We start from the raw sequence: 24,591 nt of genomic DNA, 5'->3' as shown, positions 1-24,591 counted from the left end.
ACTGAAAGAAAAGAACAAAGCCGTTCCTTTTTTCTGGTGTGTGTTACACATGCAACTAATTACTATATTAGCTTTTCAAATAAGTGCAAATATATTATTTCCCCAAGTACAAGTTTCATTTATTCTTGATTATTTGCTATCAGTCTTCAGGAGAGAGTCACTGGAAGCTAGTATTTAGCATGTGATATCAACCTTCTAATAAAGAAAACTTCTCTGAACTTTGGCTTACTCCAGATCCTCAAGAAATATACTTAGCCATGAAATCACTACTCCTTTGGGTTCGCTATGAAGACTAGATCTGGTTTTAGCAACTATAGCTGGTTTTAGTAACTATTAAGAACTGTAGCACTGTAGCACAGTCCTCCCGTTGTTCATCGATTTGCTCAAGTGGGCACCTGTAACATCTCCATTGTGAGACTTGTTACTGTTTGGCATATCCAATACATCACGAGTAACTTGTCAGCTTTGCCATGCAGGCGAGATACTCTTGGCAGCTTGCCAGACTCTCCAAGAGGGGCGAAGGAATCAAACTCAGGTTGGCCATGTCACCCATCGGCCGCATGCAAGGCAAAAGCCCTACCACTGTGTGATCGCTCCAGCCCTATTAAGAACTATTCAGTATAAAATTTAATATGAGACTAACACCCAAGGACAATGGAGACAGGGCCAGGAAAAGTGCTCCACAGTTGGAAGCCTGCCTCATGAGCTGGGGAAGAAGGCAGCTGGGGTACAGAAGGGATCACTAAGTCAATGATGGTTGGAGGGATCGATCCGGATGGGAGACGTGTGCTGAAAGTAGATAAAGGACAAAATGTGATAGCCTCTCAGTAACTGTACTGAAAACCATAATGCCCCAAAATAGAGAGAGTGTGGGGGGATCTGTCTGCCATAGGAGCAGGGGGAGCGGTGGAACAGGGGGGTGGTTAGAGATCTGGAGATATTGGTAGTGAAAAATGTACACTGGTGGAGGGATGGATGTTCATTGTATAATTGAAACTCAAACATGAAAGCTTTGTAAGTGTAGCTCACAGTGGTTCAATTAAAAAGAAAGAAAAAGAACTACTCAGCACATTTCATTTCAATAAATACCTTGTCCTTTCAACATAAGTATTCCAATAAACACTTCTCCATATTTGTTTGGAAGAAAGGTTAAAAAAAGGTTACACAACAGATATTTTGCCCTCTACAGTGTTTCATTTTAATTACAATTATATACCTTATTTATATTTTGAAAAAGAAAATATAAAACTGTAGAGGCTGTCTCAGGATTCCTGCATCTGCCCCTCTGCCATGAATACTGTGTGCCTGACTTTGTTACTCTACTTGTAGTCCTACAACAACACAGGAAACTTAGAAACTTCCCATGGTTTTCAAAATGCATCTGTGCCTCATCAATATATTCACTTGTACAGATATTTAAAAATATCTTAGTATATCCCAGCAAGCTACCAAGAGTATCTCACATGCACAGCAAAGCCTAGCAAGCTACCCGTGACACATCTGATATGCCAAACACAGTAACAAGTCTCACAATGTTAGTGGGCCCGCTTGAGCAAATTGATGAACAACAGGAAGACAATGACAGTGATAACATAATTCCAAAGAAAACACCAACACCATCAACAATTCTCCATCTAGGTCACAAATTCAAGTTAGTAACTGACATCTCATCTCTGATCACCACTAGATCAAAATCTTTCACCAGCCCATCTTGCACTTTTTACACCCAAACACTTTCCCACTTGAGTCATATCAAATTCTTCATTGTTTCTCCAACACTGTGTTCAGTGTCACACCTCTATAACTTTGCCTTTCATGGTCCCCTTATCCTGAAATCTTTCCATCCCTCCTAAATATTTAGGGAATTAGTTTACAAGACCCAATTAGAATAACACTTTTTTTATGATGACATATACTATTTACCAATCTCTTCTCTAGCTCCTGGAACACATTCTACTCCATTTATTTATTTATTTATTTATCACTTAGTCAAATATATCCTTGTTTGGGGCTCACCTATCTGTTTTTCCACTAACCAAAATCATCCTTGGGGATAATTTTCAAAAGTCAACTAATGGTCTGTGAGAAACTAATAAATACCAGATGCTGTTCTATAGCTATATAAAGATGAAATGATATTTCATACTCTTCAGGAATTTAGAACCCCACAGTAAAGCAAACATGCAAACAATTATTCATCAAAGCTACTCTATGAAAGTGTTATCAGTGTACCAGTGGTACAGCAGGAGAGGGAAATATGATTTAAGTCTAATTAGGAGAGGGAAGAGTTCACAAAGGCAGCTGTGGTTCAGCTGGCTTTGAAGGATTTCCAATAAAACAACAAATGAATGTTTTGGCTTGTGTTTTAATAGTCAGGCATTCCAGATACATAGAAAAAGCATGAAAGTATGTGATAGCATGATTTGTGTAAGGACATCGAGAGAGCTTTATTATTTGATAGGTAAATAGTAAGAAAAAGCAAATAGAAGATGAAAACTTTTTCAATATTTTTATGACATTGACTCTTACTTGCCCTATTAGCAAAGTGTCCGACATAAAATGAAAGACAACATGGATGTTGCAAAGCAGATGAAAATAACGCAAGCACCTGTCAATATTTTGCTGACATGACAGCTTTCTGTTTATTTCTAGAAACAAAATATTTTAATGATGACAATTTCCCTGTTGCTTGGTCAGAAAACAACATGGCTCCCCATAAGAATCTTGAGAGCTGTCATTTGCCTTATTTATAATTTATAATCAGAAACACACATGTTTCTGATAATACATCAAGACATGAGGAAAACTCAATATTGCAAGTAAAATAAAGGGATGGATTCGAGGTCCCACTTGGTCCTAACTCATGGGATTTTCAGTAAAGTAAGTAAAGTAAAGGCCCTCCCGTTGATCGTCGATTTGCTCGAGCGGGCCCAGTAACGTCTCCATTGGAGACTTTGTTGTTACTGTGTCTGGCATATCGAATACTCTCGGTAGCTTGCCGGGCTCTCCGAGAGGGGCGGAGGAATCGAACTCGGGTCGGCCATGTTGGCCGCGTGTAAGGCGAACGCCCTACCCGCTGTGCTATAGAAAAAGAATTTTAAAATGTAGAAAACTGATAACAAAAACCTTTGCCTGATTATAAGAATATCATCTTCCCAACTTTATCTGCACTGTCTACTTCGTTCATACAATTCCTTGAAAGTGGCATCAATCATTCTTATCATAAGAAATACAAATACAGGGCTTGGGAGATAGCTCAACAGTCAACAATTTTAAATTCCAGCTTTGCACCATCAAGTATAGCCCAAAAAGTCCCCAGGACAGTTGGGTATGACTCTAGAGGTTGCTGAGCATCTCCAGAGTGGCCTTGGTGTCCCCAGGGTCCAAGCATCACTGCATCCTCAGGCTCTACAGTCAACCAGCCAGCCTGCTGGGCTGATTGCTGGAGGGAGTGGACTCCAGTCCCTGGGTACTCTATAAGAGGGCTCCTCCAAAAGGAAATGAGTAAAATATTGTATTTATTATATTCTAATAAGAAATTAAAATCTCCCTAATAGCACTAACTTTGATACCTAAGAAGATAGAGAAATATACCTTTGGTCCTCGAGGCTTGGGGGTTTTGCCCATCAACTTTTCATCATCAATTTCACATTGCTCCAAAAGATCCAAAATATCTTCCTCCTTAAAAAGATAGTTAATAAAAATTATGATCACTAATGGACTCTAGAATTTTTGCCGGTTCAATCATCTCCAAAATATAATATATAACATATAATACAAACTTCTAGAACTGTCTCATAATGATTGTTCAGATAAAATAAGAAAGAGTCATCACAAAGTTAAGAAAACTTTAAGTAAATTATAGAAATATAAATAATAGATAAAACTTATTTAGAATTACCATAAACATATACCCTTATGTCCTTTACACAACAAAATTCCTGAGTGCAATGCCCATTGGATGCTTTAACATTTCTAAAAGTTTGAGCCAGTGAGATAGGACAGTGGGTAGGGTACTTGCTTTGCATGCAGCCAACCTGAGTTCAATCATGTGTCACATATGGCTCCTGACCCTGCCAGGAGTGATCCCTGAGCATAGAGCCAGGACTGAGCTCTGAGCACTGCCAGTGCAACCCAAAACAACATACCTACAAAAATATTTGAAAAGCTCAATCCAAATTTCCGGACAATATCTGATTATCTTAATACAGATTGGTGCAAAATACTAAAACTTTAGACAGAAAATTTATAACTGGCTTGGTAATTTTATTAGGGTATGCCAAAAATAAATAATTTTTATGCAAGAAAAAAATTTTAAATTTTATAAATGTTTTTCATTCTATAGAGTTAATATATCTCCATATGCTCTTCTAGAGCTATTTTGAAGTCAAAAGAAAAAGTTATGAAGTCATGTACGCTATGAAGCCATGTACCCAAGGGGCTGAGCATAGCAATTTAATATGAATATGACAGCAATACTGAAAGAGGTATAGCCAACTGCTGCACTGAGTTATTTATTAAACTTGTAAAAATGTTGTATCTTTTTGTGTTTGCAACTTATAATTCAATGTCTGTCTCTTAAAAAAATGTATTTGGTGAAATCTGAAATAACACTGCAATGAAAATTTGTAAAATTTATTAGCTCTTTATTCCAACATAAGAAACTAAGTTGTTAAAATACAAAAAAGAATAGTTAAAGAGATAGAACATCAATTAAGGCACTTATATTGTACACGCCAACCCTGGTTTGATCCCCTGTACCAGATACTGTCACCTGAACAATGTTAAGAATGACCCTCAAGAACACCAAATAAAGGGTGTTGGGAGGATCCTCCCAGGATGGGAGAAGCATGCTGAAAGTAGACTATAGACCAAACATGATTGTCACCCATTGCCTCTTTTGCAAACCACAACACCCAATAAGAGAGAGAGAACAAAAGGGAATGCCCTGCCACAGAGGCAGGGTGGGATGGGGAGATGGGGGGTAGGAGGGATACTGGGATCCGTGGTGGTGGGAAATGGGCACTGGTGAAGGGATGGGTATTTGATCATTGTATAATTGAAATCCAAGCACAAAACTTTGTAAGTCTACAACTATACCTCATGATGTCTCACTAATAAAAAATTTTTAAAATTTTTTAAAAAAACAATGACCCTCAAGCATAGAAAAAGTAGTAATCCCGAGCACCACTGGGAGTAGCCCCCAAACCCAAAGCAAGAAAATAATTTAATGGGACCTGGAAGAGAGTACAAATGTTAAGTTGCTTGGCTAGTATGTGGCTGCAGTCATTCATTCAGTACTACATACGATCTTCCTAGCAATGCCAGGCATGGGCCTGAGCACAGACCCATGTACAACCCAAAAGCAAGAAAAAGTAGTGGGACAGTCATTTTCCACCAAGACCAGTCCAAAACCAAAGACAGATCTATATAATTGAAGGATAGTTTTTAGCTGAACACAGTGACCACTTCCTGTTTTAAAGTCATTGGTCATGTCTAGACACAGATAGAGACATGGTCCATAAAAGCCATAGAATCAAGTGCAACTTTCATTAATATGCAGGTCGATTTCGCCACTCTTAATTTGTTGGTTGTGTGCAGTACTGTGCATGTACTGAGGTACATCTGAATGAACATGTTCTGGTGTAAAAAAATGAAGGCATGGACGGAAATTCAGAAACACTTGTCTGAAGTTATACATGTCCTTAGATACCAATATCTAAGTGCCATTGCAGATAGATTTGTATGGGCAAGAAGCCAAATCCAATCCCCAGCATAATGATGCCCTCCCACCAGGGCACTGCTGGGATTGGTCTGGTAGTCCCCAGTCCACCAAGTTTAAGCAGCGCTGAACCAAAGCCCTAGAATGGAAGCATGCATTGAGGTTGGCAAAGTAGTTCCAGAAATGGTCCCAAGACTCCTTGAGCATTGCTTGGGAAGTCAACCTGCAAAAAAATAAAGACAGCATCATATTTGTTTTTGCTGTCTTTGCTTCAGGTGTCAAATCACTAAAGAAACTTCTGAGGTCCATTTCAGAGAATTCTGCCTGTTCTTATTATATGTCATAGATTCTGCTCTACTCTCTAAATCTTAAATCTAACTTTTATGAACACAGTGGCACTCAGTTCCAGTTTCATATTTTTACATGTGGCTATCCTGATTTCAAAAACAAATTACCAAAAAGATATTCCTTGCTCCATTTCATATACTTAGTTCCTTTGTCATAGAATCACTATTCATAAGTCCGAATGTTTATCTCAGTACTCTAAATTCTGTTATATTGGCCTATGTCTGTTTTTGTTCCAATATCACACAACGATCATAGCTTTATAGTACAATTCAAGTCAAAAACTGAAGTAGCTCCCATCCTTTTTTTATATTATAATTGCTTGGCTAGTCAATGAATTTTATGATTCCATACAAGTTTTTGGTGATATAATGAGAAAGGAACCCCCATTCATTGCTTATGGAAATTAAAAATTATTTTAACCATTTAGAAATCAATATGGCAACTTGTAAAAAAATAGAACAGAACTCTCTTAAAACCCAGTGATACCAATACTTGTCATATGTCCTCTAAGCATAAAAACATTTATTTAAAAGGATATACGTATACCAGTGATCATTACAGTACTTAGTGCAATAGCCAGGATATGGAAACAAGACAAAATTCCAACTATGGATGAATGAATCAAGAAGATGTGGTGAATATACACAATGTAATACAAATTAAATTGTAAGAAAAGTTGAAACTGTGTAGCTTAACTTTTATATGGATGAAACTATAGGATATTATGCTGAATGAAGTCAGAAAGAGAGGGACAGATACAGAATGATCTCTTTCACTTAAAGATCTTTTAAATGAGAAAGATATAGTGTAAAACAGCAACAAATAGCCAAAGGAAAAGGAATTGGAGAGTTGGTCTATAGAACTGAATTACCCAGTGATGGGGTGGGGAAATATGAGACATTCGTGGAAGGAAACCAGCACTCTGGTGGTAGATGCAGTGTTGGAACAATATATACATGAAATTATCATTAACAGTGTTATAAATCATAGTAGCACAATAAAAATGGAAGAAGATAAAAGAATGAGACCTTAACATATTTTCCCCTCAACGCATTTAAAAACAAATATAAACTAAAATGACTATAATCCAGTCGGTAACCAGTTCAATTCCACTTCTCCTTTATTGAATTAAAAGATATATAACACTACATTAATGTAAGGTGCATGTCAGGTATGATACGTTGAGTACCTATATTTATACATCATAATATAACAAGCCTTATAGAGACAGCTTCTCTGTAATGTAAATATAATTCTCTTTTTGTTAAAAAAAATTAAGATCCAGACTCTGAGAAAATTGAAGGCTCCAATAAATTCTTTTTTATCTATATTCACTATGTTGTACATTAAATCTCTGGGACTTATTTACCATTAGTTGCAAATCTGTGCCCTGAAACCACATCTCTTATTCCCCCATTCACCAAATGCTAATAACAATCATTTTACTCAGCTTAGTGCGAGTTTGTTTTCTTTTGTATTGTATAATTTTATAGTTCTCTGAAGGATTTACCTTATTTTGCATAATGTTTTAAAGTCTATCCACATCACAATTTGTTGGATTCCCTTCTTTCCCATATAATTAAAAATATTTTATTATATGTATATAGTAGATAGGTCTACACAGTATATATCATATCATCTTTCTTTAGTCATTCATCTACCAACAGGCACAGAGATTGCTTCCGTATCTTGGCTATTGTGAATAAAGCTTCAATAATCATGGGATGCATTTTCTCTTTGATAGTCTATTTTTAGTTTATTTGACCATATACCCAGAAGTAGAATTGCTGGACCACATGATAGATCTACTTCCAATTTTCTGAGGAATCTCCATATTCTTCTCAATATTGGTTGAATCTATTTATATTCCTACTAATATTGGATCACTTATCCCCACATCTTGGCAATACTAGTTACTTCATCTTCCTGATGATAGTCACACTAACAGGAGTGAGGTGAAACTCACTGTGATTTCACACTTCCCTGATGATTAATAGTATTAAAATTTTTTTCAACTACCAGTTGTCCACATGCATGTTTACTTTAGAAAAATGCATATTTAATGCCTCTGCCCATTTTTAAATAAGATGCTTTACTTTTTGTTGTTTTTATTGCTATTGGGTTGTGGGTTTAATTTACTTAATTTAGGTATTAACCCCTTTTCTTATACATGATTTGATAACATTTTCTTCCCATTCTGTACATTGCCTTTTCATTCTATTGTTTCATGGCTGTGAAGAATCTTCTAAGTTGGTGTAGTCTCATTTTTTGATTTTTGGTTTTGCTGAACTTTTTTTTTTTCTCCAAGTGATGCATTCCCCACTCTAAAACCTGGAAAGAATGAAGGTATGCATTCTTTTGGATAAAGTATTGTTTAAATCTTTATGATTCTAAAATAAGCAATGTCTTAAACAAACAAAAAAAAAGCACAGCACACTCAAAATAATAAGAAAATATGACCTAAAATCAAAAGGGAAGAAAAAAATCAGGAAAATGAGCCCACAAGTGAGAGAAACTTTAAAACTAAAAGACAAGAATTAATAATAGTATTACATGCATGTCAAAATTGGTTTTAAAAGTAAATAAAATGAAAAAGCATAATTTTAACAAGGAAAAAAATTTTAAATCAAATGAACATTTTATAATATTAAGTAGTGATTCGGCTACCAGGGCTGGGTTTCTTGAGGCGGGGAGGGCTCTCGACTGCCCTCTCTGGGGCGCCCCGAGTGAGAACAGCCTGGCTCAGAGTCTGGTGGCATGGTTATGGGGGCCTCATTTTATGAATGGCAGCCGACCTCCACTATCCAACTGCCACCATGCTCCAGGTCGCTTTCCACAAGCTCAGGCTGAGCCTCACGCATGAGTGAAGTCCCACGAAAACCACGTAATGCGGAACTTTGTGACATTGGACTCTGGACTCAACGGGACCCGGGAGCAGAGATCCTCTGCCTGCTTCCCCAGTCTCTGGCAACCCAGGGGTCACACCTACAAGCCACCTCCTGCCGGTGCCAGATAATCTCCTCATTGGCTACCCTCCAGAAATGCTTCTCCCAGAATGGAGCATAAAATGAGGCCCCCGTAATCATGCCACCAGACTCCGCGCCAGGCTGTTCTCACTCGGAGCACCCCAGAGGGGGACGGATAAGAACCCTCCCCACCCCAAGAGACCCAGCCCTGGCAGCCAACCTCCACTACCCAACCACTGCCACACTCCAGGTGACTTTTCACACACTCGGGCCGAGCCTCATATATGAGTGAACATATTTTTAAGATACTCCCTACCTATTTTCCATAATTACCACACCATATTTGATGGGGTCAGGACAGTAGGCAACAAATCATAGAGGAAAAAAAACATATATATATATATATATATATATATATACACCTCTCAGAGAGACCGTCAAGCTACCAAGAGTATCCCACCTGCATGGCAGAGCCTGGTAAGCTACCCTTGGCATAGCTGATATGCCAAAAACAGTAACAATAACAGGTCTCATTCCCCTGACCCTGAAAGAGTCTCCAATACGGCAGCACTTGGAAAGACGAGTAAGGAGAGGGTGCTAAAATCTCAGGGCTGGGACAAAAGGAGATGTTACTGGCACCCACTTGAGTAAATCTATGAACAGTGATAGAGCGATACAGTGAAGCCGTGATTATATAGGCTTAGTGGAAGATTGGCCATGGCAAAAATATACCAAATAAAATAATCAAAATGAAGCATAGAAAGAAGAAAAAATGAAAAGGGATACAGGGCATCAGAGGCATATGGGACATAGCTCAATTACATGTGTAACCTGAATCTTGTAAGGAGACAGTATGTAACAACTTTCAATCTCAAATAAGGAGACAGTATACAATATAATATATAGCAAAAATACCTGAAGAAATAATGAAGAATTTTCAAAACTCAATGAAGGATAATAAGCACAGCTTTGGAAAATTGAAAAAAACTACATGCAAGGTAAATGCAGAAAGATAAACTGACACATCAAAATCAAATTGTCAAAAATTAAAAGAAAATAGGGTTGAATTCTGAATAAAAATTAAAAAACAAGACTAAGAGTACATTAACACCACTGAAAATGCTGAAATGCAGAAGGTGAGAATGAAAAAAAGTTATACCCAAATTACAACTGGCTTGTATTTTGGGGAGGGGATGGACTCACAAGCAGTGCTCAGGAGGCCTGGGGACCACGTATGGTGATATTCAATTAACTGGATGGTTCAATGCTATAGCCAGTGGTTTTGGAGTCATGGGGCTACACCAAATGGTGCTAGGAGGTAGAAAAAGGGAAAGGGGGTCCCACAGATTGGACTCAAGCAAGGCATTTGTCCTTGACTTCTCTTCAGCCTACCAAACTACTACTTTTTTTTTTTTTTTTTTTTTTTTTTTGCTTTTGATGTCACACCCAGCGTTGCACAGGGGTTACTCCTGGCTCATGCACTCAGGAATTACTCCTGGCAGTGCTCGTGGGACCATATGGGATGCTGGGAATCGAACCTGGGTCAACCTCATGCAAGGCAAATGCCCTACCCGCTGTGCTGTCGCTCAAGCCCCCAACCTACTATTTTTAAATAAAGGAAAAATAAAACACAATTTCAGAGCAATAATTTTTTTAATAAAATAATAATAGCAGAGAATTCATCACCACTGCACTCATGCTTTAAGGACTACTAAAACAGTTTCTTCAAACTGAGAGAAGATGGTTCTGCCAGAAGTCTGAATCTGCATGATGGAATGAAGAACACAAGAAAAGATAAATATGTAGGTAACATGAAAGACTATTTAGAAAACTATTAAAGTTCACTGCTTTGCTAAAATATTATATTTTAAAAGTTTTTAACATAGGTAAAAGCATGATTACAGCACAAAAGTTGAAGGGAGGCACTAAATTAAACTAAAGCTTACTTGGTCTGCAAAGTGGTAACCTATTCCAAGGTAAACTACTATAATTTAAGGATACATATTGCAACTTACTTTGTAAAACTTCAGTATTATGCTACAAATATAACTAAAAGTCAATAGAAGCAATAAAGTAGTTAAAGTTTTATATGCTGATTTTCCTAAAAGAAAAAAAAGGAGAAGCAAGTGAAGAATTCATTAGCAGAAGGAAGAATTAGACAACAAAAACTAAGAGATCAGACCATATTAGTAATTGTATGAAATGAATAAACTATATAACACACACTACTCTACGAATATAAACTAGTGTGACTATTTTGGAACATGTTATAAAGTTTCCTAAGGAATCCAGAGATACCCCATCATGCAAAGAATAAAGAGATGTTAAAATTGAAAAGTTATATCACAGGGCCAGAGACAGGTGCAGGGGCTTAGGTACATGCCCTGCATGCAGCCAAACCCCGTTAAATCTGTCACCACATGGTCCCCCACTATTGCTAGGTGTCACCCTAAAGACCCCTAAGCACTATTAGGGTGACCCAACTAGTCTCCAGCACTGCAAAGCCAGGGCAGCAATGTACCCTCAGCACCTTTTACAAAAGTACCAGCTTGGCTGTCTGAGAACTACCAGGGCGTCCCAAAGACCCTAAGCACAGTCTAGATAACCTTCAACATTACATACATCCCAATCATTTTGCAACATTATTTTCTATAACTAAAGTAAGGAAATAACACCAATGTACCCATCAAAGGAGTGTTGTATAAAAAAAAGATATGACACAGGTTACACAGAAAAATATTATCTGGCTATAAGAAATAGATAAAAGATGAGGGGGTAGAGAGAGAGAGAGAGAGAGGGAGGGAGGGAGAGAGAGAGGGAGGGAGAGGGAGAGAGAGAGAGAAAAGCTTCTGCCATAAAGGCAGGTGTGGGGGTAGGAGATGATGGGAGGGAAACTGGGGACACTGGTGCTGGGAAATGTACACTGGTAGAGAGGGATGGGTGTGAGAATACTGTATGACTGAAATCTAATCATGAAAAGCTTTGTAATAGTCTATTCACAGTGGTTCAATAAAAAAGTTAATTTAAAAAAGGAGAAAAATATAGATTCTATTTCCTATTCAAAGAAAATGGAAGGAGCTCATTGAAATTATTCAAAGCAAAATTTATCGGAAGAAAAATGATAAGTGTTAGATGATTTTACCAAGTATGTAATTTCAGGATACAAAATTTATGAACACGCAAAACAAAATACAATGACAAATCAGTGAATTGAATATTGCTAAGAAAACGGGGTACGGTGCCACCAACAGGTCAACCTGTACCTGTGGGGCAAGTGCATCAGCAGCCTGATGGTGTCTTCAGGCTTCCTGATACCCCAAAATTGCTGCTTTGCCTTTGGCTGGACCCCAACAACTTGGGACCAATCTTACCAAGAGATTAAATGAGGGAGAATTCTCTGGGCCCCATACTGAGCTGATATCTCTGGGACATCCCAGATGGGACAGGTGCTGTCTCCTCGCTTTCTCCAGATGGAATCCCAGCAACCATGAGCTTCTACAATCATGGCTCCGGTATATGGGTACCACGATTATTCTTCGAAACCACATCAAAGTGAGAAACGGAAAGTAAATGATCTAGCATCTGTCCCTGGAAGGCAGGCTTGAATGGTGGTGGGAAAATCTGAGCAAAATATAATGCCCAACCGAAATGCATCTGGACTGTGCATTTAACTACGGTGCTATGTCAACTTGGGAGGGGAAGGGTGTTTGTCCCTTCACCTTTCTCCCCTTGCGGTGGCAGCATGGTGGCCTCCATCTTTTAGAGCCTAATGGACAGCCAGGTATGAGACTGCATTGATGAGGCACATGGGGTCTAGTGGGATTGGGGGGGGGGGGGTGGTACCGGCCGTGCTCCCTGCCCTGACAAGGCCCTGGGTTGCCACCCATGAACACCTCCTCCGGCTCCTGAACAACCATGATCCCAGAAACACACAAGTCAATCTCAGAACCCAGGGGCTTTCGGCAGTAATCCCTCTAGGCTTATTACTAAAATATCATAAATCCAAAATTGCGTGGCGGATATTGTGGCCACATGACATCATATGCTCTTTGTAATCAGCAATAGAAAACAAATTATCTAATGATGTCTTTTTGGCAGGTCTGAACGTTGGGGAAAATCCCAAATAATAATATTGGGTCTTCTATTGTAATATTGAACGTGATCAATGTAGAGAGAGTAAAGTGCAAATCTGCCACACAGGCAGGGTGGGGGGTGGGAGAGGGGTATACTGGGGTCCTTGGTGGTGGAAAATGTGCACTGGTGAAGGGATGGGTATGTGGAGTTCATGCCCAATTCAATCAGCTTAATCAATGGCTGAATAAATAACAGTGCTCCAACATTAAAAAATACACACACACACTCGCACACACATATATTGCTAACAAAACTACAATGACTGAGGAGATAATGATGATAATGTGAAGGACTGTTTTAAAAAATGACATAATTATATAATATTTACCATAATATATAAATTATTAGGATACAGAAAAGTTAGAAATAGATGGAGAGAGATAAGATATGATAGTCAAACTCAAATCATAATGTAGAAACTAATGTGACTAGGTCAATCACACAAAGTAAACTTTAAGATAAAGAATATCACCCAAGAGAAATACTAGAATTCCATAATAATGAATTCATGAGGAAGACACTGTCATAACTTTAAAGAATCACGATCACGATCACAACCATCCTGTTATTCATCGATTGCCCCGAGCAGGCCCCAGTAACGTCTCCTTCGTCCTAGCCCTGAGATTTTTTAAAAAGTGCCATATTCAAGGTTCTTTCAGGGTTAGGGGAATGAGACCCCTCATTGTTACTGGTATTTGGCATATCGGGTACGCCACGGGGAGTTTGCCAGACTCTGCTGTGTGGGCAGGTTACATTCAATAGCCTGCCAGTTTGTCCAAAGTAAGAATGAGATAATAAGATGTCACACGGCCACATTTATTTTACATTTAAAGAATGTAAAATAAAAATGAACAGCACTAGATCCATGATTTCATTTAGAAGTTTTAAGAGTTATCTATCAATAATTATTAGAATAAGTGGGCTAAAACAATCCAAAAATATATAGAAGGTTTGAATAAATAGAAGCCATATTAACTTCAGTGAAATGCATAAAATCCTACAACCAGTAACTGTAGCATATTCATTATTTTTAAGAAGACTTAGATCATTCACTAAAATAAACATCAAATTGAGAGAAAGTAAGGTTTAACTCAGTTTCTAGGACTGAAACTAAGACATATTTCTAAAGAGTTAGACCAAAAATTCTCAGCAAAAACAAAACTTTCATATTTTAAATAGATGGAAATGAAGCAAAAACTTTGAAACAACAAAAATAAAAATCAGAAAATAAGTTGAACTGGCAGTTAATAAAAATATAATATATTAATATCATTATAAGACTGAAATAGGTTGCTCAAAAGTAAAGTGTATGCCTCAGCACCACACACACACACACACACACACGATATAGTCACATTATACAAAAGTAATCAAGCTTACACTGACAACAGAAAAAGGAAACATTTATAAAATTATACTAGCAATTATATTTACCTTTGCTGACACACAAAAATGTGTGCCATACATATCAGTACACTCATTATTATTAATTTTCCAGACTTTAGTTCCTTATATCAATTAAATTTCCAGAAAACTTTATTTTAACTAAGTCTCAAGTCAACTCTAAAATTTATATGGAAATTTAAAAGTCTGAAAAGCCAAAAAAATCTGATAAAGAAGAAATTGGACAACTTGCATTATGACATCAACACTACAAAGCAGAAGTAATGAAGATAATGTGATATTTTTTAAGAATATGCTAACAAATACCACTTCTTGGCATGTATCCCCAAACACAAAATCATTAATTCAAAAGAATATATGCATGGCTATGTTCACTGTCACTCTTTAGTGTAATAGCCAGTAATGGAAACAACCCAAATGCTCAACTATGGATCCAAAAGTTGTGCTTTTTTATTCATACACACACACACACATACACACACACACACATACACACAAACTATGTAGCTCTAAGATGAACAAAATAATGCAACTTGCAACAACTTTTGTGGAACTAATGCTGAATGACTAATTAGAAAGAAAGTGGTAGATACAAAATGATCTTTTATTTTGGAATTTAACTCTACACAACAAGGTAGCAACAAAGGGCCAAAGACAACACAATGGGTGCCCTGACCCACACAACTGAATTGGAGGAGGTTGGGGGAAAGAGTTGAAAGAGAGGGGTATATTCCCAGAAGTGGTATCCTGAGGGTGCAAAAAAGCACAGTAGAAATTACACACACACACACACACACACACACACACACACACACACACCATGACCTGTACCCCTCTATGTTCATTGCAACACTGTTCACAATAGCCAGAATTTGGAAACAACTCGAGTGCTAGTTGTTTCCAGATTCTGGAAACAACTGGTTAAAGAAACTTTGGTACATCTACAAAATGGAATACTATGCAGCTATTAGGAAAGATGAAGTCATGAAATTTTCTTATAAATGGATGGCCATGGAGAGTATCATGCTAAGTGAAATGAGTCAGAAAAATAGGGACAGACATAGAATGACTGCACTCATTTGTGGAATATAAAATAACATAATATGAGACTGATACCCAAGGACAGTAGACACAGGATCCAGGAATACTGCTTCATGGCTGGAAGCCTATCTCATGAGCTGGGGGAGAAGGCAGCTGGAATAAAGAAGGGATCACTAAGTCAATGATGTTTGGAGGGATAGATTGGGATGGGAGATGTGTGCTGAAAGTAGATAAAGGATCAAATGTGATAGCCTCTCAGTATCTGTACTGCAATCCATAATGCCCAAAAGTAGAGAGAGAGTGTGGGGAAAGCTGTCTGCCATACAGACGAGGAGAGTTAGGATGGGGAGCGGGGGACTGGGACACCAATACTGGGACAATGGTGTTGGAAAATGTGCACTGGTGGAGGGATGGGTGTTCGATCATTTTATGACTGAAACTACAACATGAATGCAGCTTTGTAAGTGTTGCTCATAGTGATTCAATTGAAAAAAAAAAGAAAGAAAGCAAAAGGTGTTGGGATCCTTGGAGGAGGGAGGTGGGTACACTGGTAGTGGTTGAGGTGTTGGAATTATGTGCATGAGAAACATAAATAGCATTGTAAATTACAGAATTTTAATCAATAAAAGTATTTTAATTTTTTTTAAATAACAGGCTTGCAGATCAAGCAGGTCAAATATGACAGGTGAAATAGTGCCATTTAAACTGGATTTTCAATAATAAAAGGAAGAAAGGAATTCGATTTTAATCCTAATAATTAGGTGCTAAGAACTTACAGGTTTTCATCAACCTTGATTTTATTTTCACAAACAACCCTTCAAGTTTAGTTTTAATACTACCATTTTAGTAATTAAGAAACTAGTCATCCAATACTTTAGTCTAAGATTATAAAATCAACACAGGTAGAAGTTAGAATTTAATGTAATGTATCTTTGTGTTTCAAAAAGCAGGAAAAAGAAATGGAGGTATGAGAAGGAGTAATGAGAAGTAGAAAGAAAGATCTGATATTTACAGGAGAGAAAAATAATATTACAGAGTAGGCAAAGGAAAAAAAAAACAAAAGATTTCAAGATTTGTGTCAAGAAAAATAAAATGGCAACAAATCATAAGCCTAATGGTAGAAACACCTGCATATGTAAAACAGGAAAAACTGAAGTAAAAGATCAGGTTTTTTCTCCTGTGGTCAAGTCAGCTTGAGAGTGGCTTTATATCTTCTGATCCTTCTGTTGTAGAATATAAGTGGGAACTACAGCAAAAACAACAGCATAAAGAAAAAGGAAAAAAAAACCTCTTGGGGCTGTATCCATAGCAGAGCAGGTGGGGCGTTTGTCTTGCACTTGGCCAACCTGGGTTTGATTTGCAGCATCCTATATAGTCCCCCGAGCATTGCCAGGAATAATTCCTGAGCACATGAGCCAGGAGTAACCCCTGAGCATCACCGGGTGTGACCCAAAAAGAAAAAGAAATAAATAAAAAGAAATCCTCTCCACAACAGCTTTTATTGTAATTGACTTTTTTTTTTATAATAGGGGTGGGAACGGGATACATCTGGGTACTCCCAGTGCTAACTCCTGGCTCTGGGCTCACAGTCCATTCCTGGATGTGCACAGAGAACCATATGTGGTGTTGATCAATCCAAGTCAGACCCATATAAAGCAAGTGCCTTATTCTCTGTAGTATCTCTCTGGTCCCTGTTAGGACTTTTAAATCATGCTCTCTAACAAGGAATTTAAGACACTGGACTATCACCTTATGGAGATAATCAATAATACAAAGTTTAAATAGTCTACATAAACTTCTATGTCCAGTAAGACATTAGCAAGCATGATTCAAGGACTGGACCAGCATTTACATACTGGGCTTGTCTTCTTGAAATGTTCACTTACGTTAACACAAATTACCATTCTAAGATATCTGATGAAGGGGCCAGGAGATAGTACAGTGGTTAGGACACATGCCTAGCATGTGCCAGATCCAGTTTCAATGTCAACACCATGTAGTCTCAAGCATTACAAGCCCAAGAGCCCCCAGCATTGTGGCCCAGCAAATACCCAGTACCAGTAGTACTGCAAAGCCCAAGTACCATTGCTCCTGGAGAGTTTGCACTGAACTTATGGCCTAGTCTGTCAAAAACTGCTCCTGATCACTACTTAAAAGCCACTCCCACCAAAAAGAAGAAAAAAAAACTTAGATAAAGTGTGACCCCAGGGTAAGTGACATACACACACACACACACACACACACACACACACACACACACACTCACTCACTATATATAATCACAACGCTGAGAAATCATGTAGAGAAACCATGTTGAAAAACCTCTTAGCTGTCCAGATGTTCTAACTACACAGTATATAAAAGAAAAAAAATAATGTTACAGTCCAAATAACAAGAGCATCACAAAACACTAGGCTAATTCAATGTATTTTTTAAATTCAGTTACATATATACATCTCTGAAATGATATTTTTATTATAATAGATTAATATGACAATATGAAAATCCACATTCTCTACTGAAGGACCAAAGAAATAATGTGGATAAAGCACTTGCCTTGCATGTGGTTGACCCCAGTTCAATCCCTGGCACCCCCTATGACTCTCTGAGTATCATCAGGAGTCACTGCTCAACAGAAAACCAGGAACAGCCCCTGAGCACTGCTGAGCATGGCCCCAGAGCAAAAACAAACAAAAACATTCTCTCCTGTCTAATTTGCCCCATGAGATATTTCATTTATAAAATTACTTAATAACAAAATGGTCCCAGCTATTAAAAAGATAAGAAAATGCATCTTAAAACTAAAATATTTTTACATGTGGGACTAGGTGAGTTGTTCTGAAGGACATATTTCATGGTTTCTCTTTCTTGGGTGAAGGGAAGGGGTTGGAGCCACACTTTGCAGTGCTCAGGACCTACTCTGAGCTCTACCTGCTGCTGGGAGTAACTTGGAAATCCATGCAGTGCCGAGGAATCCAAGGTGGGCTTCCTACATGTATTAACATATGCTTAGCCCATGGACTTATGTCTAAGGCATCTTAGACTTATGTCTAAGGCTTCATTTTTTATCTATTTATAAATAGCTGCTTATTTACCTTCATCCTTTTCAAAGGATTATTCATCTCCCGCTGGAATGAAGACGCTCTTCCTGAAAGGAAGGTCTGAAAGGCAACAGCCAGCAAATTTTCATACTTTGCAAGCAGTGTTTTATCTTCAGGAGGATAAATTCGTCTAAAATAAAAACAAAACAATTTGTCTAATAAAACTAACAGGACATGAGTTAAATCAACTGTCACTGATAATCTCTACATACTTAGTGCCAGTCACTTTACTAAGTGCTAGAAATAAAGATTAATTATAATTATGATAAATTTCACAGATGTGCATTTGTTACCCAAAGTCTGAAGAATAACAATTAAACAATGAAGTTTCAGAAAACACTGAGTAAGGCTTGGTTAGGGGAAGTTGATTGGGAAAGAAATGCAATCAGGAAATTGTAAAATATAAAATTTTATGGAAGAGGTTTCAAGTGACGGGGAATGATTTGGAAATGTTGGGCATAGTGTGATCACTGAAGTATGTAATAATATAAAAATTAAGCCTGATGATATCTTTAAAAGTAATGAATTTGCCTCTCCAGTTAAGATCATTGGAAATAGGTAGGGTGAGAGAAATATGTTTCTCACAACTACTATTGTGTTAAGAAAAAAAAAAAAAAAGAAAGAAAAGAAAAAGGAAAAAATACTACTAGTAAGGAAAGAATCTCTTTAGTCTCAAGCCCTTGTCAAGAATTGGAAGAAGTGGGGGATAGAGTGATAGTACAGCAGGTAAAGCATTTGTGTTGCATGCGGCCGACCTGGATTCGATTCCCAGCATCCCACATGGTCCCCGAGCACTGCCAGGAGTAATTCCTGAGTGCAAAGCCAGGAGTAACCCCTGTGCATTGCCAGGTGTGACCCAAAAAAGGGAAAAAAAGAATTTGGAGAAGCAGTCTTTCCAAAATCACAGGGAGCAGAGAGCCCCCCTTTTACACTGTCAACAGTGACACTCTGGAGCTCCCATTCAGAGCATCCACAATACTCACTATTGTCTCTAACCTAAGGCCTCGTTATGTTCTGGGTCCCAATATATTTGACTTTAGAGCAAAGTACAACTACTTTGAATTGATAGAAAAAATACTTGAAACCCAAAAACTTAAGTTTTCTCAAAAACCACTGTAAAGGTAAATAAGACCACAAGTTAGTATCTAGTTTTAAAAACCACAATCACTCTAAAAAGGTCAGCAAAAGCTCTCCTAAACTTAAAGCATCTATGTACTAGTTATCTTTTCTTTCTGTAAAGTTTAAAGAAAGTTCACTTTCTCAAAGTGAATGAAAAGATGGTCAAATAAACCTAAAAGGCTCAAAAAAAAAAGATGGAATCCTTATTTTGACACTCCACTTCTCCACTTCTTCAATCTGTTAAAAAAAAAATGGAAGTATAATTACCTATAATTCCCCATATGTCGATTTTCATGTTCTTCTTTTGAGACCTGCTTTCGTACTTGAGCAAGTCTTTCTTTCTAGAAATGAAGAAATTTTACATGTAAAATGTGACAAATAAATTATGCAACTCGGACTGTGGGTGCAATGTTAAAATTTCATACCAACTCTTCTTTCCTTCTTTCCAACTGGTGTCTCTGTTGTTCCCAATCTGAGGAACCTGGTAGGAGCTTTCTCACTGAATTTTTACCATACAGCCTCTTTTGAGCTTCTGCTTTTTGTTTGGCCAAGTTTTTCCTTTTATCACTGGTCCTAAAATATAAAATAAAAAACGAATTCTAGGATTCAAAACTCCTGATCTTATACCTGTGAGGGGAATAAGCAGAAAGAAGGAAAAGGAGATGGGAATCAATGCTTAATAAGTTTATATATTTTTATACATAGTATCTGTCTAATCAGTCAATTAGATATGGATCTCTATGTAATAAATAGGTTCTGAGGTAACAAGATAAAATGGAAATAATATAAGTTTTGAGAGCAGGTCAAACCTAGTTTTATTTTTCATCATCACAGTTTATTAGGGGTATACTTTTAGGTCAAGCTATTACTGAATAAGTGTCCCCATCTATTAAATGGTAACAATAATGTTTCCTTCCTAGAGCTTATAGAAAGATTAACCTGCAGTAACAGTCATAGGTCCTTAATAACTGTTAATTCTTTTCTCCGCCTTCATTGATTCTATTTATGGTGAAATATTTTTATACTGACCCCTCCTTTTGTATGTTGTCAATCCTTACAGAAATCCTAATCTAACCATCATTCTATGAAAGCATCTGCCTGGTAATTCTAATTCTGCCCAGTCACGAAAATGTAAATAAAACTATTTTACATTCTTAGGAGAGTTATTATTAGGATCCTGATTTCAGTTGAACCTCTCTTCTCTCTCTTCTCCTTCCATGCATCTGGTTCTCTTCTCATTTCCCTCTAACTTCCACTCTTCACACCTCCCAAAAGGGTCTGACAGAAATGGGGTAGATTTCAGTAAATTAGACCTGGCACACACAATTCTGCTTTAAGTTTTAGAAAATGAAAAAGCTCTTCTCCTTGAACTCAGGTTTCCGTGTCTTCTACTAACAGTCTATTGGGGTCCACATAGGGGTATAAACCAAAGGGACATGTACAAGGAGACTATTGCTCAACTCCTTGTTAAGAGAGGAGCTTAATTTTTCATCTAATCCCATTTACTACCTGGAAACTATGGAACAAGATTTTAGATTAATATTCTTTCACTTCACAACTCTCACTCATAGAACTTGCAGGAATGTTAGAAAACTTATTTAGTCTCTCTTGTGACAAGATTTAGATCTCAGGTGTAAGAGTTCTACAGATAGACAGAGTAAAAGAAATACTTTGAAAAGGGAATAAACACTTTCAGATTTTTGCAGGGTGTTAGTATAATAGTAATTATGAAGCAAGAAACAAGTCAAATATGACTATAGTCAACAGAGAGGTGGTAAAATTTGAATGACAATGGGCATGTTTTATGAGCATAGATTATCTCCTTGGAATACACAGTAGCTTAGAAGGGATTAATAAAAATGAAGCAGGAAGTTAAAACAGTGCAATGGTCTGAATATGTGAATGTTGAAATGCTAATCCCAAAAATGATGGTGTTGCTCAGTGGTGCCTGTGGGAGGTGATTAGATCACAGGATGGAACGTTAAAACTTCCTCAAAGGGATTGGTGTTTTCTGAAAGAGGTTTCAAATAGCTCCATGACCATTTAAACTATGTGAGAACACAAGAAAACTACTATCCAGGCTAGGAACCTCACCCAAACAGGCAGACATAATCTTCTTGGATTTCCAAACACCAATGTAAGAAATAAATTACTTTGTTATACACTCTCAGGCTGTAGTGCTAGGGTAATCCAAACACACTAAATCAGATGTCATTTCATCAGCGAGTATGAACGCAAAGGACTACACAAGGAAGGCACCAAAAGAATTAGAGAAGAGAGAGGAGTTTACGGATTATTTTAGAGAAGGAATGAACACCATTGGTGATTAATTAATAAAAAAGAAACAAAAAGGGATAAACTTAAGTGGCACTATTCTGATTTTAATGACGATCTTTAAAAATCATCACCTTCCCAGCATACAGGAATCATTCAGTGGTGAGGTGCCTGCCCTGAAGGCATGAGGTGTTGAATCAACACTATTCCACAATCTGATCCCAGCAGCAGTCCTATTTGTGATCCTCAGCATCACAACAGGTGTACAATCCAGGACACACCTTCATGAAGTGTATGCAAGCATCACAGCTGGGGATGCAGCTCAAGGTGAGCACCACAACAGAGCATGTTGTGACCTTAGACAAGTAATGCAAATTGTGCACAAGCATCCCAGTTGAAGTGTATAACTCCTGGGATGTAGAGACAATCCCCAAAGCTTGAGCTACCCCAAGTCATCACAAGAGGGAAATGAAGGAGAAACCACAGGAGAGGGAAATGAAGGAGAAGAATTTTTCCAAAGTTCTAGCTGAGCTTCCTCTAAGGAAAAAGGAATAGGGTATAGTTTGATGCCTATTAATTTAATTTTACTTTTTATATTCCATTTTATTTGTAACAATCATGACTATATACTGTTCCATTGAAAGAAAAGAGAAAAAGAGTAGAAAAGAGAAGAAAATACAAAAAAGAACACAAAGAAACAAAGATTAAGCCTAATTTTTATTAGGTAAAAATTAGGTAGAGGAAGTAAAGAAAAAGTAATGACACTGAAGTGGAAAAGAATGAAAGAATGGTCGACAATGCCAAAAAGAGATTACTGAGAAATCAATGAACCTATGTACCAGCATGTCACGGCAAACAGGACACAGACAAGGATACTGACCATAAACAGCTCTTAACATGCACAAAGAAGATTCACAGGAACAAGCACACACAGAAATTCGGCACATTAAGAAAAAGGGAGACACCTTCCTCAGATGGAATCCCAGTGACCATGAGCTTCTACAAACATGGCTCTGGCATGCGGGTACCAGGACTTTTTTCCGAACTGCAATGAGGCCGCCCCTGGCTCCCAGGCAACCTCTGATTCCGGAAGTCACGCCCACAACTCACTCACAGTGCCATCTTACAGCACACAGCAGCAAAGAAGAAAACCAGCTGCAGGACCCCACAGCTCCCGGAGAATGCTCTGGGCCCCAAACAGAGCCAATATCACCAGGAGGTCCCAGATGGGGCAAATGCTGTCTCCCCGCCTTCCTCAGATGGAATCCCGGTGACCATGAGCTTTTACAAGCATGGATCTGGCATGTGGGTACCAGGACTTTTTTCTGAACTTACGCAGCTTAAGCGGCAGTGCAACATTTCTTGATATGCAAAGTGATCAATGGAAATAAATAATCTAGCATTTCTCCCTGAAAATCAGGCTTGAATGGTGGTGGGAAAATCTGAGCAAAAGATAATGCCCAACGGAAATACATCTGGACTTTGTATTTAACTATGGTGCTATGCCGCCCTGGGAGAGGAAGGGTGTCTGTCTCTCCGCCTATCCCCCTCTGTGGTGGCGACACGGTGGCCTGCATCTTTTTTTTTTTTGAATCAATACCTTTATTTTATTTTTTTTAATTTTTTTATTAGTGAAACACCATGAGGTACAGTTATAGACTTATAAATTTTGGTGCTTGGGTTTCAGTTATACAATGATCAAGTACCCATCCTTCCACCAGTGCCCATCCTCCACCACCACGGGTTCCAGCATCCCCCCCACCCCCCACCCCCCCCCGTCCCACCCTGCCTCTGTGGCAGGGTATTCCCCCTTATTCTCTCTCTCTTCTTTTGGGTACTGAGTCAGAAAGAGCGGGATAGACACAGAAAAATTGCACTCATCTTGGCCTGCATCTTTTAGAGCCTAATGAACAGCCAGGTATGAGACTGCATTGATGAGGCACGTGGGGCTTCATGGGATGGTGGGTGGAATTGGCCCTGCTCCCCGCCATGACAATGCTCCAGGCTGCCACACTCAAACGCCTCCGGCTTCTGACCGACCATGAACCCAGAGGTATACATACCAATCTCGGAACCCAGGGGCTTCTGGCAGTAATCCCTCTAGGTTTATTACTAAAATATCAGAAATTCAAATTCGCGTGGCTGCTATTGTGGCCACACAACATCTTATGCTCTTCATAATCAACAATAGAAAACAAATTTTCTAATGACGTCTTTGTGGCAGGTCTGAATGTTGGGGAAAATTCCAAATAACAATGGTGGGTCTTTTGTCATAATATTGAATGTTATCAACGTAGAGAGAGAGTAAAGTGGAAATCTGCCACACAGGCAGGGGGTTGGTGGGGGGGGAGGGGTATACTGGAGTTCTTGGTGCTGGAAAATGTGCATTGGTGAAGGGACGGGTGTTTGATCATTGATCACTGAGACTTGAACTGAAAGGCTTTGTTACTGTTCTCACGGTGAATCAACAAAAAAATAAAAA

The 24,591-nt window shown here is 38.2% G+C and overlaps 1 protein-coding gene across 1 annotated transcript in view; it reads right to left on the bottom strand.

The window, feature by feature from the left end:
* Positions 1-24,591, bottom strand: part of TTLL7 (tubulin tyrosine ligase like 7) — a 174,862-nt gene that overhangs the window by 64,734 nt on the left and 85,537 nt on the right. The window contains exons 11-14 of the mRNA XM_056123661.1: positions 20,261-20,408; positions 20,103-20,176; positions 18,711-18,846; positions 3,595-3,681 (exon numbers count right to left, since the gene is read on the bottom strand). Of these exons, the coding sequence (XP_055979636.1) occupies positions 3,595-3,681; positions 18,711-18,846; positions 20,103-20,176; positions 20,261-20,408 (445 nt within the window). The remainder of the gene's footprint in view (positions 1-3,594; positions 3,682-18,710; positions 18,847-20,102; positions 20,177-20,260; positions 20,409-24,591) is intronic.

Source organism: Sorex fumeus, unplaced genomic scaffold (genome assembly GCF_029834395.1).
Source record: "Sorex fumeus unplaced genomic scaffold, SorFum_2.1 ptg000047l, whole genome shotgun sequence".
NCBI classification, from domain to species: Eukaryota; Metazoa; Chordata; class Mammalia; order Eulipotyphla; family Soricidae; genus Sorex; species Sorex fumeus.
Note: the sequence above shows the minus strand (reverse complement) of the source record. Positions and strands in the feature narration are given on the sequence as shown.